Source organism: Solenopsis invicta, chromosome 1, assembly GCF_016802725.1.
Source record: "Solenopsis invicta isolate M01_SB chromosome 1, UNIL_Sinv_3.0, whole genome shotgun sequence".
Taxonomy (NCBI): Eukaryota; Metazoa; Arthropoda; class Insecta; order Hymenoptera; family Formicidae; genus Solenopsis; species Solenopsis invicta.
Window position 1 is genome coordinate 3,511,975 of NC_052664.1, and position 18,169 is coordinate 3,530,143.

Below are 18,169 nucleotides of genomic sequence, written 5' to 3' on the forward strand. Positions count from 1 at the left end.
TAATATAAGAATTTCTATTAAAAAAATTAACACAGTTCAATATTATTGTTTTAACTCTGTATAACTCGAAATGTAAACGACCGAATAAAAAGTTAAATAACAAAAAGCACTCGAGTGTATGTACCTTCGTGTGATACTACACTCAAGTTTAAGAATAATGAGAAAGTATATGTAATTAAAGGTTAATAGTGTACTTTGAAAAAGTTTAGAAGTAATCAAAAGTAAAAATGCCTTATAACAATTGTCAGTCATTATGTATTGATATATTAGCATCACTAAAAAACGGTGGGCTACTAAACTCCATAAGCAATTGTTAGAATACGTTACCTAATAACAGAAATAATAGGGGTAGCCATATTGTCAACAGTAGCCATAATACCCCAAGTAGAGATGGTGTGTGCAAAACTAGGAAGCCACACCCCTTTTTTGCGTCAAAGATCGTTCAACAGACAGGTCTGCCAACTGCGAGAAACTAAATGTTTGATGATATCAGGTACAACTGTTTTGATTGCATCTTTGTCACACCCTACTATATGAGCGTTGTGGTACCTTTTCTCTGGTACTTGATACATATCAATATGTCTCTAAAGAGTTCTTAATGTATCCCTGTGATGAATTAATTTATATTAGAAAAATTTTTGAAAAATGCTTTATAAATTTTTATGGTGACTACTTTTCTTAAGAGGATTATGTAATACAAAAGCTAATTACTTGTTAAAGAAAATACCGAATATTATTAATGTATTCCCCATGAAATATTACAATTAATGTTTGGTGCGAATTCGTATTTATGTACGAGTAGAGAAATAAATAAAAAACGATATGTTCAAAATGATGAAAAAAAAATGAAAAAATTATGTCCAGCTCTGCAAAAAAAAGTAACATAAATTATAAATAAATCATGTTTGGTATTTCCTTTAAAAGGTGTAATTACCTTTTGTATTACATTATGGACGCGCCATTGATTTATATAAGATATTCATCATTTATTTTGATTGTTGCATGAAAATATATTAGTTTTTTTATGTACATAAAAGTTATTTATTATTATCCTTTATTATATTAGTTTTTTCCTTTAGAATTATCTTTCACTTATATACTTTATTATTTTATATATATTATAATTGTCGTTAAATAAAATTTACCAGAAATAATCAATTACGGTTAATACTGAACTGGTCACAAACAGGAAATTTTGAAACCAGAAATTGTAATAACATTACGATATTCTTTGATTACGATACAAAAGTTTATTTATAAAAACCTGTATCCACGATGCTAGAAATTGGTCCGAGTTCTCAGATCGAAAAGTATGTAACTAATCAACGTTTAGATTTTACGGAAAAGTGACAAGCTAATTGATTACACAATTCTTGGTCCGAAAAGTTGCATCGTGGAGATGGGTTTTAACATTTTCTTTTTAAAATTATTGGTATCTTCCCTACGTTTTTTATGTCGAATCTAATATACATTTTATTATAATTATACGATAAGTGCAATTGTACGAACATTCACGTGTGTATACGATAAAAAGAGACCGATATGATATGCAACAAAGACAATTATATTCAATTGTAACAGTTTACGTAGTTAAACAAGGTTGGTACACTTTGACGACGAACGGTCAGAAAATAGGGCAAAGAATTAGAGAAGATGCCTGCAAACTGCACACACCATGTCTACTCCCACCATGATAATACCCTCTTCTTTTCTATGATGTTGTAAAAGTTGGAAGTTGTGAAGGACCTAAAAAAGACAACAACACGTGCTGAATATCTGAAGCGGTGGCCAGGAGGAGACTCAGCTACGGAACCTTCATCCGGGGCGGATGATAATTCAGGACGGCCGAACTGTGGAAAGCAGACAAAAGGCGACAGTACTGAAGAGCGTCTAGGAATGATTAAAACCTGATTTCAGAGATTTAAGATTACGCGTATCCGCAAGATTACAATTCTCCCCGTAAAGAATTATTTTGTATTACACATCCGTTTCTTTTTCTGAATAAAACCTTGTTAATAACTAACATCCCTACAATATTGTTCTTTGTTATGAGTCCGAGGATACATCATACTTATTTTATACGTACAAAGTCTTAAACTGTGCGCAGCAAATGTTGATTACCAAAACTATATTAATAAATTTTTTGTTTCTTTTATATCAAATTGTAGCTTATATTCTTTGTTATTGTCTGTATTTTAATTTTGCAACAGAATTTTGCAATCCATGTCTTCAATAAAAAGATCGGTTGCTCCAAAAATATTCACGTATAAAAACGACTCCAGCATTGCCTTAATTGTTTACAATAGGTCTTTAAATAAAAAAAATATTTATCGAAATTTAGAAATTTTTAATTTAAAATGTACAATAAAAGGTTATATTATTATAGGCCAATATTTATAGTCTATTCTTATTTCAAGATCGTCTTAAGTAACGTCTTAAGATGCTAATACTCAGATTGGTTGATGACATCTTAAGGTGATACATATGGCGATATTAAATATAAGAATTGACTATGAATACCGGCCATGATGTTGGTTTATAGTAAAAAAACTATTATATTCTATTTGCCAATGTGTGATAAAAATGCGATTTATAAATAAGTCGTTATAAGTTCTAACTAATATTGCTATCAGTTTTAGACGAAAATCAATTAAATCTGACAATTTGCTGAAGAATAATATGAGAAAGAAACGTTTTCTTTTTCTCTTGGTTTCTCTCTCTCTCTCTCTCTCTCTCTCTCTCAAAATTTGGGTTAAAATTATCTCATTTTACAGTAGTGCTTTTAAAACAGAATATCCATATGTATTATATCTTGCGAATTATACAATTTACAATACGCAATTACATTTTTTCTTAAAAACAACTACCGTAAAATTTTTTGAAAAGCAATTGTGTTTTTTTATATTGATCAAATTTATTTTATTACTCTATGCTTTAAATTACAGAGTGTTTCAACAAAGGTATAAAATTTGAATTACGTAACATTTTTCAAGTATTAAAATATATAATATATATATATTTGAATAGTCATATATATATATATATATATATATATATATATATATATATATATATATATTTTGTTATTTTATAGCTGTAAGGGTAAAATCGGTATATACGCCACACCTATTTTATCGAAAACTTTATTTATCAAGTATTATATTGTTTAAGAAAAATAAATTATACTAAAGAAAACTTTATACTGGCTACTACTATAAAAAAAACTTTAAATATGAAATATTTCTTTTCTTATATTTGAAAAAAAACTTTAAAAAAATTCTTGCATTTTTGTCATATAAAAAAATGATGCAATTTACAACTACTTGTGTATGAGATACACGGCGCATTGATAATTTACAAATAATATTTACAAATATGATATAAAATAACAATGATTTACAAAATGTATTTACAAAATTTATTAGGGAATAAAACGATATATATATATATATATATAGGGTTGTTTGAAAGGTAATTCTCAACAGAGGGCAACTTCACACTTAAGCCGCATAATCATTATATATTTTGACAGCTGATATAGCAAGGCTTGCTTGTAATTGATTCTACGCAGTAGTTTTTGTTTGGTGCCCTATCAAATATGGAAACTAAAAAGCAGCATTTTTGGTATATTTTACTTTTTTACTATTAAAAAGGTAAAAATGCTATTCAAGCAAGAAAAAAATTATTCGATATGGAGAAGATATATTGACAGAACGCCAGTGCCAAAACTGGTTTGCAAAATTTTGATCCAGCAATTTTGATGTTGAAGATGCACCACGTTTGGAAGGCTAGTTGAAGTTGATGAAGACACAATAAAGGCATTAATTGATGCAAACCGCCGAATAACAACTCTTGAGATTGCTGAGAGGTTGGGTTTATCGAATTTGACCGTACATGATCATTTGAAACGCCTAGGTTTAATCTTAAAGCTCGACATATAGGTTTCTCATGTTTTTATGAAAAGAAATCTGTGCCATCGCGTTGACGTCTGTGATTTGCTTCTGGAACGTCAAGAAAATGATTCATTTTTCTAATGTGTCTAATAAAAAATTCATTAAATTATAATTTATTAGATGTTATAATAATTATTTATTAAAAATTTAAGTTAGATGCTTAACATATGTAAAAATTTAACACATGGCAAATTTACATGTGTAGCGTACTCCACGATTCTACACACAGATTGCTACACACGGTTCTGCTGTTAAGTAAAATTACCACATCTAACAAACTCATGTATGATTTAACGTGTGACAGTTTAAGGTGAATTTTAATTGGATAGTGTCATTAGACACTAAATTTCAGCGGAATTTTATACCAAAACTGTATCCTGTGTCCGCATTGGATGCCCAATATAAACCAAATTTGACGAACATATCTGAAGTCAAATTGAAACCAATACCAAAACAAATTTGATAACAACAATGTGATGATAAAATGGCATCAAACATAGACCAAATCTGTTATCAAATGCGTTGACAAAATGATGTCAAACAAACCAAATCTGTTTTTAAACGTTCTGACAGAATGTCACCAAATACAGATCAAATCTGATGTTTCCGAGAGCAATAAAAAACATTTCTTTTTTTTAACAGATTTTATTATTCTTATAGCTTAATCTGTATTCACTGTTTCACATATAACATTTTAATGTACTTATTATAATTACGCATTATTTTATAAATTTTTGAAAACGCATGTTGGCGCCGGCGGAATTTGAACCTAAGATTTTGGAACGACAACCTAACACGCTAACACTGACTTAATCGTACAATTGTGATATTGTTAATAAAAAGTTATATTTGAAGTAAAGCTGAATTGAACCGGAAGAAACTTGCTTTTTGAATATCGCGCGATATTCATTATCACTAACCTTATGATTATTTAGCCTTAGATATTTTTAATATAAACCATATAAATAATTAAAACCTTTTCTTGCCAGTTCAATAAAAAAATAACAATTAGAAGTAGTATCGAAGCATAATAAAACATTATTGACGTAAAGAACACGTTGCAAAAGTCAATTGTGCAATTAATTGTTATAAACAAATTGTTAAAAGTTATTGTAGAGGAAAACTGCACCAATCGATTTACCGAGAAAAATTACTAAAGAAACATATGACGCTTTCTTAATTATTATAGTTGTTATAATTATTATAAACAAATTAGTTGCATAATTGTTTTGATAAAAAGATAATGGCCAAATTCCGTAAAGAGAGCGCGTGATGTGCGTAACGTAACATTTTATCTTTGTTTAACTTTCGGTGATTAACAAGGATTATGTCATGCGCATATGCGCCTTGCGGAACTCAGCTAATGTTGCATTCTTATGATAAATGCTGACATTTTTGTAATAGCAAGCTTTTTTACTATCTGCCAACAATTTGTCCATCATACATACAACAGGTCTGTCTGCTATCAACTTCCAATCTGTCGTGTATTTTGATAAAGGAATAATGTTGCATTCTTACATGACAATTGCTAACATTTTTGCAATAGCAAACTTGTTTAATATTTGTTATAAATTTGTCGTCAAAACTTTCAACAGATTTGCTTATTTTTCACCACCAATTTGTCATATACTCTTCCAACAAGGTTGTAGTATATTTGATACAAATCTGCTAACAGTAACGGAAATATCAATGTATGCGGATCATATGCGGACCAAAATCTGTTACCAACCTTTGCAGTTGCAAAAATGGTTATAGGGGTTTGTAATTTTATTTTGAAAAATCCTGCAACTCTTATTGAAACATTTTGTATTAAGATATCAAAAAAATCAATTTATAAGATACTTTATATTTATGTTGAAATGTTCTAGAATAAAGTCAAAATATCTAAAACCGATTTTTCGATAACTGTATAAATTATCGAAATCTTCCCCCCCCCCCCCCTTTTTTTTTTTTTTAGTTGGAAACGCCTTTATGGGTCCCCGGTCCTGTGGGGACAGGAACGCGGGGTATGTGAGACTCGTCGACCTAACTGATAATCAGGTAGCCGACATACTCACTAAAACCCAACTTTTTCCGGCGTCTGGGCTCGGGACGGATCACGGGATCGAGCTGAGCATGCACCGCGATCCGTCCTAGCCCAAACGGGTCCCCGCCCGAAAGCAGGAACCCCCCTCCGGAGTTAGCGGCCAGAGCTCGTTCCCCCCTCGAAGGGGAACTCTAGTACGCACTCCCGCATCCCAAGCCCCGGGACGGGTCAGCCGGGCAACTCCCCCGCCGCTGATTCCGCCCGAGGCGTACCTCCTCACTCGGTGCGAGCGCACGTAGTGCGCGTAGCACGCGCTCGCTCGCTCGTGGCGAGCGGAGCGCCGGGGATCGCGGAGGCGAGCGAGCTCGCTCCGCGATCGCGTGTGTGTCGTATCGCTGCCGCCGGCCCTCTCGGAGGTAGCCGGTCGGCGACACAAATTATCGAAATCTAACCTAACCTAACTTTTAATACTTTTATATGTAGAATAACTAACAGAATTATGCCTTGATAGTTGAATTGGTAAAACGCTCGCATAAAATGCCAAGAGATATAGGTTTGAATCCTGGATAAAGTGTTACTTTTTTTGTAATAAAATTCTTAATTTTTCTGGGGAGAAGAGATCTCAGAAATGCATCTATTCCGGCTTCATAACTGTTTTGACGAATGTGCAGCGCGCAGTTTGAATGTTTAATGGATCTAAGGGCCGCATTTGTTTCGGTGGATAGAGAAAAGTTAATAAAAGCTATGAACGCGGAGTAGGAAAGGGATTGATGGAAAGGGTGAAAAAAATTTTAAGGGAGACAATAAGCAAAGTAAAGCTGAGAAGAGAGATGAAGAGAAGATTTTGGATAGCAAAAGGCGTGAAACAGAGGTGCCTACTCAGCCCCATATTATTTAACTTATTGACAGCAAATATAGAAGAGGAAATAGGTAAGGTAAAGTGGGGAGGGGTAAAATTGGGATAAAGGATTTATACATTTGCATACGTAGATGATCTGGTATTACTGACAGAGAAAGAAGGAAAAATGAGTTTGATGGACAGTCTCGAGAAATACTTGGATAAGAAGGGACTGGAGTAAAATGTGAATAAAATGTAATGAGATTTAGAAAGAGATGAAGGAAAATGAGCAAAATAATGATGGAAGGGAAAGATCGTTAAAGAGGTAAAGAGATTTAGATATCTTGAATATGTAGTGTAAAGGAATGGAGAACAAAAAAAAAACAAGTGAAGGAGAGGATAGTGAAAGCAGCGGCAGTAATGGGGCATAGGGAAGAGAAGGGTATGGCTATTTGGCATATTGGTATTGTGGCGATCATCCTGATCTCACATTGAAAAATAAAATATTAAAAAATAAAACACTGCAAAATAAAATATTGAAAAATAAAACAATTGAAAAAAAGGCAACTTCAGAAAGAGGAAAAGAAATGATAATTCCGTAAAATTAAAACAAAAGAAAATAAATAATTATAAATCAAGATATAGATGGCGAGAATTCTCCGGATTAGAAAAGGATATAAGGACGAGTTTTTGGAGACATCGACATCTTCGAGTTTCTTTCTATAAATGGCGAATTAGAAACTAATCCCAATAGACATCTTGGAAGCTCGTGGATACCCAACGACAGGAGGAATCTTTCTGGTGAGTTACATTTTTAGTGACCCGAGAATCAGAGGGAGCCAATGTACCCTTCTCGTTTCTGAAAGACTAATCAGCCCAATAGTCCGGGAGGTAATGACACAAATTTATAACCGATATCGACAAAGCCGATTTTTATTTATACAGTTATTTCCGTGTTACAAATGAATAAAATGATCTTTAGACTACGCACCAACGGGACGAGGAGGGGGGGGGCTTCCACAGTCTTAAAACAGTTTTTCTATTATAACGACTAAAGTATTGAAGTTAGGTAAAATATGTATATGACCTTTTTTGTAGATCTTATCACGAACTTTATTGTTTATTTGATACTTTCTTTTGTGAAATGAATATTTTCTGAAATAATTAAGAAAAACTTTTTTCTTTTTCTAAGTATATCTCGAAAACTGTACGAGAGCGTCAATTAATTTATAAGGAAAAGTTCAGTACCCTTGTCTCTATAACTATATATGTCAAAGTCAACACGATTAAAGTTGGGTCTTTTATACTGCATAATTACCCTATTTTTTCTCATATTAGTATGAGTGATTAACGCACGACGTTCCGCAGTTGCCGCAGCTGACGGTGTCCTTTCGACATTTTATGTTGTCAATAGTAAGTACAAGAATTTTTAGCTTTATCGATATTAATTTTTTACACTTTACATTATTTTTTACACTTCTTTTTTACATTATTGAGACACTGCGGGAGTTCCCCGTCCCGCCGGTGCGTGGTCTGACGGTCATTTTATTCATTTGTAACACGAAAACAACTGTATAAATAAAAATCAGCTTTGTCGGAATTGGTTGCAAATTTATGTCATTATCTCCCGGACTACAATTCTTTGATCATCAATGGGAAAAGAAGATAAAACTATACAAATCAATACTCCTCCAGGATATTCAGAGGAACGCAAACACCATCTCCGGCTACAACAGAAATCGCAACATCTACTGAAGAGGTTAAGCCTTCAAGATCTTCTCACAGACCTTCTTGGATATCACAAAATTACCGAAACGATAGATCAAGAAGGAAAAGCCATACTAAAGATGAAACCAAATGGCCCTTTTTAGGGTTATCCCCATAAACAAATAATTTTAAATAAATCATTTTATAAATTATATGCTAACGGACTTTTATTTACGCTACAGGTATGGACAGTAATAGGATATGGATTGGAAATTTGGTGCTGAAAGGAGAGGAGGGAAAAATACACGAAAAATTCTCAAAATAGATTTTAGGGGTAGAAGGAGGGACAACAGGGTATTTGATGAGGAAGAAAGTACAAAGGGAAATGATAAATAGTAGTGTCGGAAGAAGAGCATAGAGATGGGAGGAAATATTAAAGTAGGAAAGGGGAAGTACGAGGTGTGTTCAAAAAGTATCGCGAATTTTGTGTTTTTTCAAAAATTATTTATTTATTCATGAATATCTATTTTGTCCCCTTCAAAGTAATCCCCATGAGATATTATACACTTGTGCCAACGGTTTTTCCAATCTTCGAAGCACTTCAAAAAATCATTTTTTTTTATCTTGTTCAGCTCCTCCTTCGATGCCGTCTTTATCTCGTCAAGCGTAGCGTAACGTCGTCCTTTCATGGGCCTCTTCAGTTTAGGGAACAAGAAAAAGTCACAGGGGGCCAGATCTGGGGAATACGGTGGCTGCGGCATCATTAGTGTGTTGTTTTTGGCCAAAAAGTCGCGCACAAGCAACGATGTGTGAGCAGGGGCGTTATCGTGGTGCAAAAGCCAATTTTTGTTCTTCCACAAATCCGGGCGTTTCTGGCGGATTGCTTCGCGCAAATTGCGCATAACTTGCAGGTAATATTCCTTATTGACCGTTCTACCCTGTGGCAAGAACTCATGATGCACGCCCCTGCAATCGAAGAAAACTGTCAGCAAAACTTTCACATTCGACCGAACTTGGCGCGCTTTTTTCAGTCTTGGTTCGTGCGGCAGCTTCCATTGAGATGATTGAGCTTTGGTTTCCACGTCATAACCATAAACCCACGATTCGTCACCAGTTATGACCCTCTGGAGCAAATTTGGGTCGTCGCGGACAGAGTCCAACATCTCATTAGCAATGTTCATGCGATGCTGTTTTTGGTCGCAATTGAGCAATTTTGGTACGAATTTCGCGGCGACCCGTCTCATGCCCAAATCATTGATAAAAATCGAATGGCACGAGCCAATCGATATGTTTAGGTCCTCAGCAACTTCTCTAACGGTGATTCGACGATTGGCCAATACCATTTTCTCCACTTCATTAATTTTTTGTCTGTTGTTGAAGTGCTCGGGCGTCCGGCACGCTCTTCGTCGTTCACATCTTCTCGGCCTTCTGAGAACATTTTGTACCACCGATAAACGTTGCTTCGGTCCAAGGTAGCTTCTCCGTATGCCACAGTCAACATTCGGAATGCATCCGCGCACTTAATTTCGTTTTTCACACAAAATTTGATACAGGTTCTTTGATCCATTTTTTTGAATAGGTAAAAATCGAAGACGATCCAAAACATGTGCAAGCAAAGCAGCTGTCAACAATTAAGTGAACATTCAAAATGGCCGAGCTTGTCGGCATAAGTGAGAGACATGAGTACCAACATAACGCCACAAAAAGATCGAAATTCGAATATACGTAACCCGCGAAAATTCAAAATTCGCGATACTTTTTGAACACACCTCGTACATTAGCGTAAATATGCTTGAGTGAAATGAGGGACAGAGCGAGGAAAGGTAAGGAATTATCAAAATGGGAGGAAAAGAGTCAATTTTTTGAGGAGGGAGAAATAAAACAGAAAGAATGGGAGAGACAAAGGAAGGGGGAAGGAGCGAGTTTCAAGAAATTGGAGGAGGAGGATAGGGAAACGCAAAAGGAGGAAAAATAAAAGAGAATAAGAGATGGTAGATTCAATAGACTGTATGGATGGATAAAAGGGAGTATCCAGATATCAGAATATCTAGGAAAAGGATGAAGAAAGAGTAAGAGAAAAAGAATCGTAAGGTTCAGATTAGGGAATGAAATGCTGGAGAGAAGATATTGAGAAGAAGAGAGCAAAAGAGTATGTAGAATATTGTGAGTGGATTGGAATCGTGAGAACGTGTGTAGGAAAATTGCAGAAGTTGGAGAAATGCTGAAGAGAGTACCTGGCAGCAAGTTTATAAAAAGATGCTGGGAGAAAAGAGGGAGAGAAAAAGATGAATGAGAAAAGTAGAAGAGGAAAAGCAAAGAAAAAATAAAAGTAATGAGAGAGAGGGAGAGAAATGAGTGATGGAGAGAAAGAAGAAATAAAATGTGTAAAAAATAGAGTTGCGATTATATTAGTGTAAATTAGAATTAGTTTGTTAAATGTATTTTGCCATCAAGATGATAAATATTGTAAATAATATAAATAGCACAAGAACTGTAAATATTGTAAACGGAAATGGAAGTCTTTACGGCAGAGAGAGAGAGAGAGAGAGAGAGAGAGAGAGGGAGGGAGGGAGTAGGGGAGAGATCGAGAGTGGTTAGAAATAGGATACGAGTATATAATATATATGTCAAGATTGTTTAAACGAATTAATATGCAATTATAATTCTATGGATGAACAATAAAATGTACATACACTAAGAATCACTGTGATTGATATAGGTTTGCTATCCTTTGTTTAATTTTGTCAGTTTGATGTGACTTATAACAGAATCATATTATGTGAAGAGATCAAATAATTTCATTTCTTATAAATATCTTATAAATATTTAACAAGATATTTTATAAATATTTTTATGATATTAGATTGAACAGATCATATTTATTACAAATATTATAAAAAACATTTATAAAATGTGCATAAAATACTTATATAGTATTTTCAAAAAATAAATAATAATGAACATTTATGACTATTTATACCATAAATATCGTGTGCTATTTGGAAGCAATCAAGTACTATATTATAGAATTGCGCGCCCGCGCGCGCGTATTATGTCCGAAAAATTAGTTAAAAGTATTGCGAAAAATTCAATTGTGTATTATTAGATTCGGAGATATCAGTAGTATAATTTATATAATTGTTGCATATGTATCCCTTGTTAAAATTATAATTTTTTTAGTGATTTCTTAAGAATGCTTAATGGCATAAATTAATTTTTCTTTTTTTTTTTTTATATTAACATCCGTGACATGTCCCTTGTAAGATCATAAAATAATTTTATGATCTTACAAGGGACATGTTACGGATGTCCGACGCCCATATGAAATATATATTGTTAAATACGAAAATCTAAGAGACCTCTATTTTTTTATATTGGCGGAATCTCATGTTAGGTATTGCTCTTTCGAGTGAGTATCGTCGAAAGTAGAAGAGCCAGAAAAAAAATTTTTTTTAATCAAAGTTGTACGGTTCAAAATTTAAAGAATACTTTAAAGTTGTAAAGAAAAAACAATGTTTTTGTTTTGTTTAACAAAATACTTTCACTATCTAGTTTTTTATTAAATTTTCCAAATTTTATTATATGGTTGGATTTGGAAAAAAATAATCTTTAAATGGGGAAAGCACATTAGGAGGCTGTTTTTTAGGTTTTTTTTACTTTTTTTTTTAGGCGGATAAAATAATTGGAATCTATTAAAACTTTGATATCATTTTGTTCATATTTTTAACTACATGTGACATTTTTTTTAAGTCGTTTCTTATGAAAATGTCTAAGATACAAGCTGCCATCTATCGAAGATCATCATCAGAGGTTGGTTATTTGCGGAAATGTGGAGATCATAGTTTTGATATGAAAGAAAAACGTGGAATGTTCTGGATTATTGACATTTTTTCTAAGGACATTAACTTGCGGAAGGATATCTTAAATGTTTTCTTTTTTATTGCAAAACAATTGTAAAAAATGGTAAAAATTGAAACTTTTTTCAAACACCCTTAAAACATTCAATTTTCAACATTTTTAGTTGTAAAGTGGTTCGTATTCTTATAAAACGTCAATAATCCAAAATTTCGTATCTTTGACATTTTGCAGCTTGACAAACAAATTTTTTTCGAACAATTCAAGTAAAACATAAACTACAACATTTTGCCTACAAATGCTTTTTTTTTTAATTTCTCTTTTTTTTTTTTTACCGAGTTATGCAACTTTGAAGCTAAACCTGCATTTTTTACAAATGATGTCTGTACTCCGTGAAAAATTATTGTAAACAAAAAATTAAAAAGCATTTTAAAGCTTGAAGTTCCAGCTTTAACATGCTATCAATAGTTTTCAAAAATTTTTTTAATTTTTTTGCTATGTCTCATAAAAGATACACTGTTTTTTCTTTAAAATTACGTATTTTTGACAGCCTGTAGTTCAATAAAAAAATTTTTTCTTGACAAATGCAATACAAGTACCATAAAATATGACATTTTCTCTACAAAATGTTTTTTTTTTTTTTTAATTTTTTTACGATTTTTTTTGACCGAGTTACAAGACTTTGAAGAAACAAATTTTTTTATAGTACATTTTTTTGAAAATGACGTTTACCGCCGACATTAGCATTACAAAAGGTACACCACCACGTGGAGGTCGGATTTTTGCACATCGTGTGTGTGCGTGTGTTAGGGATGTTCGATTCCGATTCGATTCTTTACAAGATCGATTTTTTTGGTTTAAAAATCGATTTTTTAAATCGGATTTCTGGTATTCGATTTTTTTGCAAATCGATTATTTACCCTAAGAATCGAAAAACCGATTCTTATTTTTAAAAATTATTTTTTTTTCTTTACCTATTGCCCTTAAAGCGTCGTCTACAATAGAGACTGAAATTGAGGTTACGTATGATATTCTGGACGCGGCCATGCTGTTATTTTTGAATTCAGTGTCCATTAAAGATTAGTAATTATAAAAATATTATATAATTTTATATTACAAATAAAAGATATAAAAGTACATAAAAGAAACGTATGTAAACAAAAAATGATATGAAAGCAACCTATATTTTAACAAATTTTTTTTTTTCAAAAACTTAATCCTTAATTACATAATTACCTGTTTTATTTATTGGTTAAAGTTTTAAAAATTAAAATCTTAGAACTAATAATAGTTAATTTAAAATTGATAAAACGTTAATAATTAATTAAATATTAATATACGTTTTAAATATATATATATAAATTTTTAGATCGAATTTTTAAATCGATTTTAGCAAGATCGATTCTTTGATTCCAATTTTTTTGCAGAATCGATTTTTATGATTCGATGCAAAATCGATTTAAGAATCGATTTTTATAAGAGAATCGAACATCCCTAGCGTGTGTGTGCGCGCGCGCGCGTGCGTGCGTGTTTAATATTGTGTTTGCTTTTTTTCTGACTAATTACCGCTTGTAAGCGTTTTCGCCTATTATGCATCTTACAATCCAATCCTGTGGAATGTCATACTAAGTTTGCCACATAACGCGTAGATATTTATCGGCAATAAAAGTTGGACGCATAATCGCGCTTGTGCAGAAAGGTTTTAGTATGCCTTGTATGGTGCAAGGTATTAGTGCATCCGTGTCGTAGCGAGTAGAGCTTAGTTACAATACGGGACATTACACGAGACGCGAGGGCAGTGGTCGTTCTCGAATGACGACAATTAGACACGATCATGTTCGTTATGCATTCCAAAGACGAATAATTACTGTAAAAAGTATTTGCGATGACATTCATTTGCGCCATGTATGCGAACAAACAATTCGCAACCGTTTGAGAGAAGCCAGTCTTTGTTCTTGTTTTTGTTATCGAGTAACGACATAAAAAAATTTAAAAGAATTGAAAAAAATTTGGAGACAAACTTAGCATGACATTCCGCAGGATTGGATTGTAAGATACATAATAGGCGAACGCTTACAAGCGGTAATTAATCAGAGAGGAGCAAACACAATATTAAACACACACATGCACACACATTGTGCAAAAATCTAACCGACAACCTCTACGTGGTACACATTGCGTAATGCTAATGTCGACGGTAGACGTCATTTAACAGAAAAATGTACTGTAAAAAGTGTTTCTTCGAAGTTTTGTAACTCGGTCAAAAAAAAATCGTATAAAAATTTAAAAAAAAGCATTTTGTAGAGAAAATGTCATACTTTATGATACTTGTATTGCATTTGTCAAGAAAAAATTTTTTTATTAAATTACAGGCTGTCAAAAATACGTAATTTTAAGGAAAAAACAGTGTATCTTTTTTGGGGTATAGCACTGAGAAATTAAGAAAATTTTTGAAAATCATAGCATGTTAAAGCTGAAACTTCGAGCTTTAAAATGCTTTTTTAATTTTTTGTCTACGATGATTTTTCACGGAATACAGACATCATTTGTAAAAAATGCAGGTTTAACTTCAAAGTTGTGTAACTCGATTAAAAAAAAAAATCGTAGAGAAATTAAAAAAAAAGCATTTTGTAGGCAAAATGTTGTAGTTTATAATGTTTTACTTGAATTGTTAAAAAAAAATTTGTTTGTTGAGCTGCAAAGTGTCAAAGATACGAAATTTTAATGCACAAAACAAGGTGTGCTCCTTTACTGCATAAGATACGAAAATTAAAAAAACTTTGAAATTCTGTTGATACAGCGTTAAAGTTGAAACTTTAAGCTTCAAAATGGTTTTTTAATTTTTTATCTACGATGATTTTTTGCCGAGTTACAACCATTTTAAAATAGCCTAATTTTGGGTGTCGGGAAAGTGTTCCTCCCCCGCCCCTTTTTAGTAGTGTAGATTCCAATTATTTTATCCATTTCAGAAAAATAGTAAAAAAAGCCTAAAAACAGACTTTTAATGTGCTTTTCCTCAATTTAGTAGAAAAAAAGTTTGTGTGCGTGCGTGCGTGCGTGTATATATATATGTATAGAGAGAGAGAGAGAGAGAGAGAGAGAGAGAGAGAGGGTGTCCCATTTTAAAAAACGCATCTCGATAATTCTTCAATGAAGCATTTTCAGTAAAAATGTTTCAGACAAAAGTTGCATGGTTTCAAGGGGGTTATAAGATGGTGTCATTTGACGTGGAATAGTTGTTTGAAAGTCCCATGAAGGACACCGTCAATTTTTTTAATGGGACTGGTTACTTTTTATTACATACTCTTGTAGTTTATTTTGAGACCTTTCCAAAACACTACAAGAAAGTTTATTTTTGTTGAGTACTTTCCGAGTTGTGAGGCTTGAAAGTTACGGTGTACTGTAACTTCAAGCGTCATAACTCAGAAAGTTTTTAACGAAAATAAATTTATTTATAGTATTTTAGAAAGCTCTCGAAATTGACTACAAGAAAATGCAATAAAAAATATAGAATGTTAGAGAAGTACCGATATCCTTTAAGTAGGGAACTACCGATACTCTATTATTGTATCTTTTATTGCATATTCTTCTAGTTTATTTCGAGACTTTTTCAAAACACTACAAGAAAGTTTATTTTTGTTAAATACTTTCTAAGTTGTGAAAGTGACCTTCACGTGACCTTCACGTGACCTTCAAGCAACTATTCAAGGTCAAATTAATAACATCCTTTTATGTCCCCCTTGAAATCGTACAATTTTTGTCTGAAACATTTTTGTCTACTGGGTTTAGTTTAGATACTTGGTTGGATCATTTTAAATGGGACACCCTGTATATATATACATTTTTCGATGTCAAATTATATATAATTATATGTATAACTAGATATAGCAATTTATCTATATAATTTACATAATTCATCTTTTTTAAAAAATATAGGTTTAATAACACAGTAACGCAATATTGGCAAATTTATTAGGGCAATATTAGCCCATTTAATTTTCAATGTAAATACATAGTAAACTTAGAAAAATTTTCTCACATTGGCATTAAGACACTTAATTTTTTATCTACTCTATGAGCAAGGCTAAGTTTTGAAACTCATCGAATAAAAGGGCTGCAACCTTTTCGTTTGTGATCGTACATAGAAATTATACAGTTCAATTAACATAAATAAAAATTTTTATTACTCTGATCAAGGTAATATTTTTCGAGATAATTTTTTTACAGTTTTTTGGGATTAGGGGAATTAATAGAGATACGTACAAGCATTAAATAAATAATTAAATTAACTAGCATTTGAATTTCGTTATATAACGTTCTGATTTTTCTTTAAAGCTGTGTTTTAAGTCCGGCAAAATTGTGCGCAATTTGGGGAAATCTTGTAAATGTTTACCTAGAAAAAAAATTTTTAAATTTACTTAGAAAAAAATTATTGAGCACTAAGAACTGCTCGATAATGTTTATTATTTCAAAAAATTTTTTCTTGAGTTGACATTGTGGCAAACTTTGGTCAAAATTAAAATTTTGTTATCTATTCTTTGTTCAAAAACGAGAATGAGTTGAATCCTATTATTAAAAGAGAGCCGTGATTGATATCAATAATATTGTCAAATTGGTAAATACTTTTATTTGTCGAACAATAAAAATAGAGCTATTGAATGTACAATTATATTAAGAAAAACTATTGCTAGCCTATCTGTTCTTGCAAAATCTAATAAAGAATTCAAAAATTCAAAAAGTTCTTTATTAGATTTCGTCAAAAACAGATAGGTCAGCAACAGCTTTTCTTGACATAGTTATACATTCAATAGTTCTATTTTTCGGCAAATGAAAACAATTTTTACCAATCTGACCAACCTAACCTAACCTGATAATATTATTGATATCAATTACGGTTCTCTTTTAATAATTAGACTTAACCGATTCTTGCTAATAAATTAAAGATATATGACGGAATTTTAATTTTGGCCATATCGAAATTTTGTATCACATTAATAACTCAAGGAAAGAAAATTTTGTTTATGTCAATTGAACTGTATAATTTCTATGTATATCACAATTTTACAATTAATGTGATTTTTGCGGTTTTTAGTTTTTAAAACAAGGTACATAGTGTTTGTACTTAATAAAACTGTAATTTGATTTGATATGTTTGCGCTAACGATTTTTGTTAAAATTATGATTCATCAATATTGAAATGAAAATTCTAATGTAAAATGTAAACTATTGCAGAAAAAGACTCTGTATAATTGAAACGTTTGATTTAGAATTTGACATGTCGTTTGATTTAGAATTTGACATGTCGTTTAATGTATTGAATAAAAGAAACATAATATTTAAAATAATTTTTGTTAATTTACTCATTGATAATCGTTAATCTTAGTTTAATTACGTTTCTAAGCGAGCTCGTTCTCTGTATTTATTATTATAAGATGGCATATTATTAATTTAAAAAAATATTTTTTTGTTTTATGTTTGTTGTTTATGTTAATATATCAGCAAAATTTAATATGCTTAACATCATGACTGAATTGATTTGTATTGTAATATAAATTTTACTTTACATATTTTTTTATTTGTAGGTAAGAGCACAACATCAAGAACGCGCTATCGACTTTTTATCAAGAGAATTGAAAGTTTACAGTCCGAAAGATGCCGAAGAACGTGTTTTTTTTATTTCTGCAAAAGAAACTCTTCAAGCTCGTATGCAAGAACAACGTGGTCAACCTGCTCACAGTAAAGTGTTTCAATCTTGCTATTAATCTATAATTTCTTAAGTTTTAAAATTGT

General features: G+C 31.9%; 1 protein-coding gene across 9 annotated transcripts in view; it reads left to right on the top strand.

The window, feature by feature from the left end:
- LOC105202128 (transmembrane GTPase Marf) overlaps positions 1-18,169 on the top strand; it is a 168,303-nt gene that overhangs the window by 94,474 nt on the left and 55,660 nt on the right. For all 9 annotated transcript variants that reach the window (XM_039453664.1, XM_039453672.1, XM_039453677.1 and 6 more), the window contains one exon: positions 17,962-18,115. In XM_039453664.1, the coding sequence (XP_039309598.1) occupies positions 17,962-18,115 (154 nt within the window). The remainder of the gene's footprint in view (positions 1-17,961; positions 18,116-18,169) is intronic.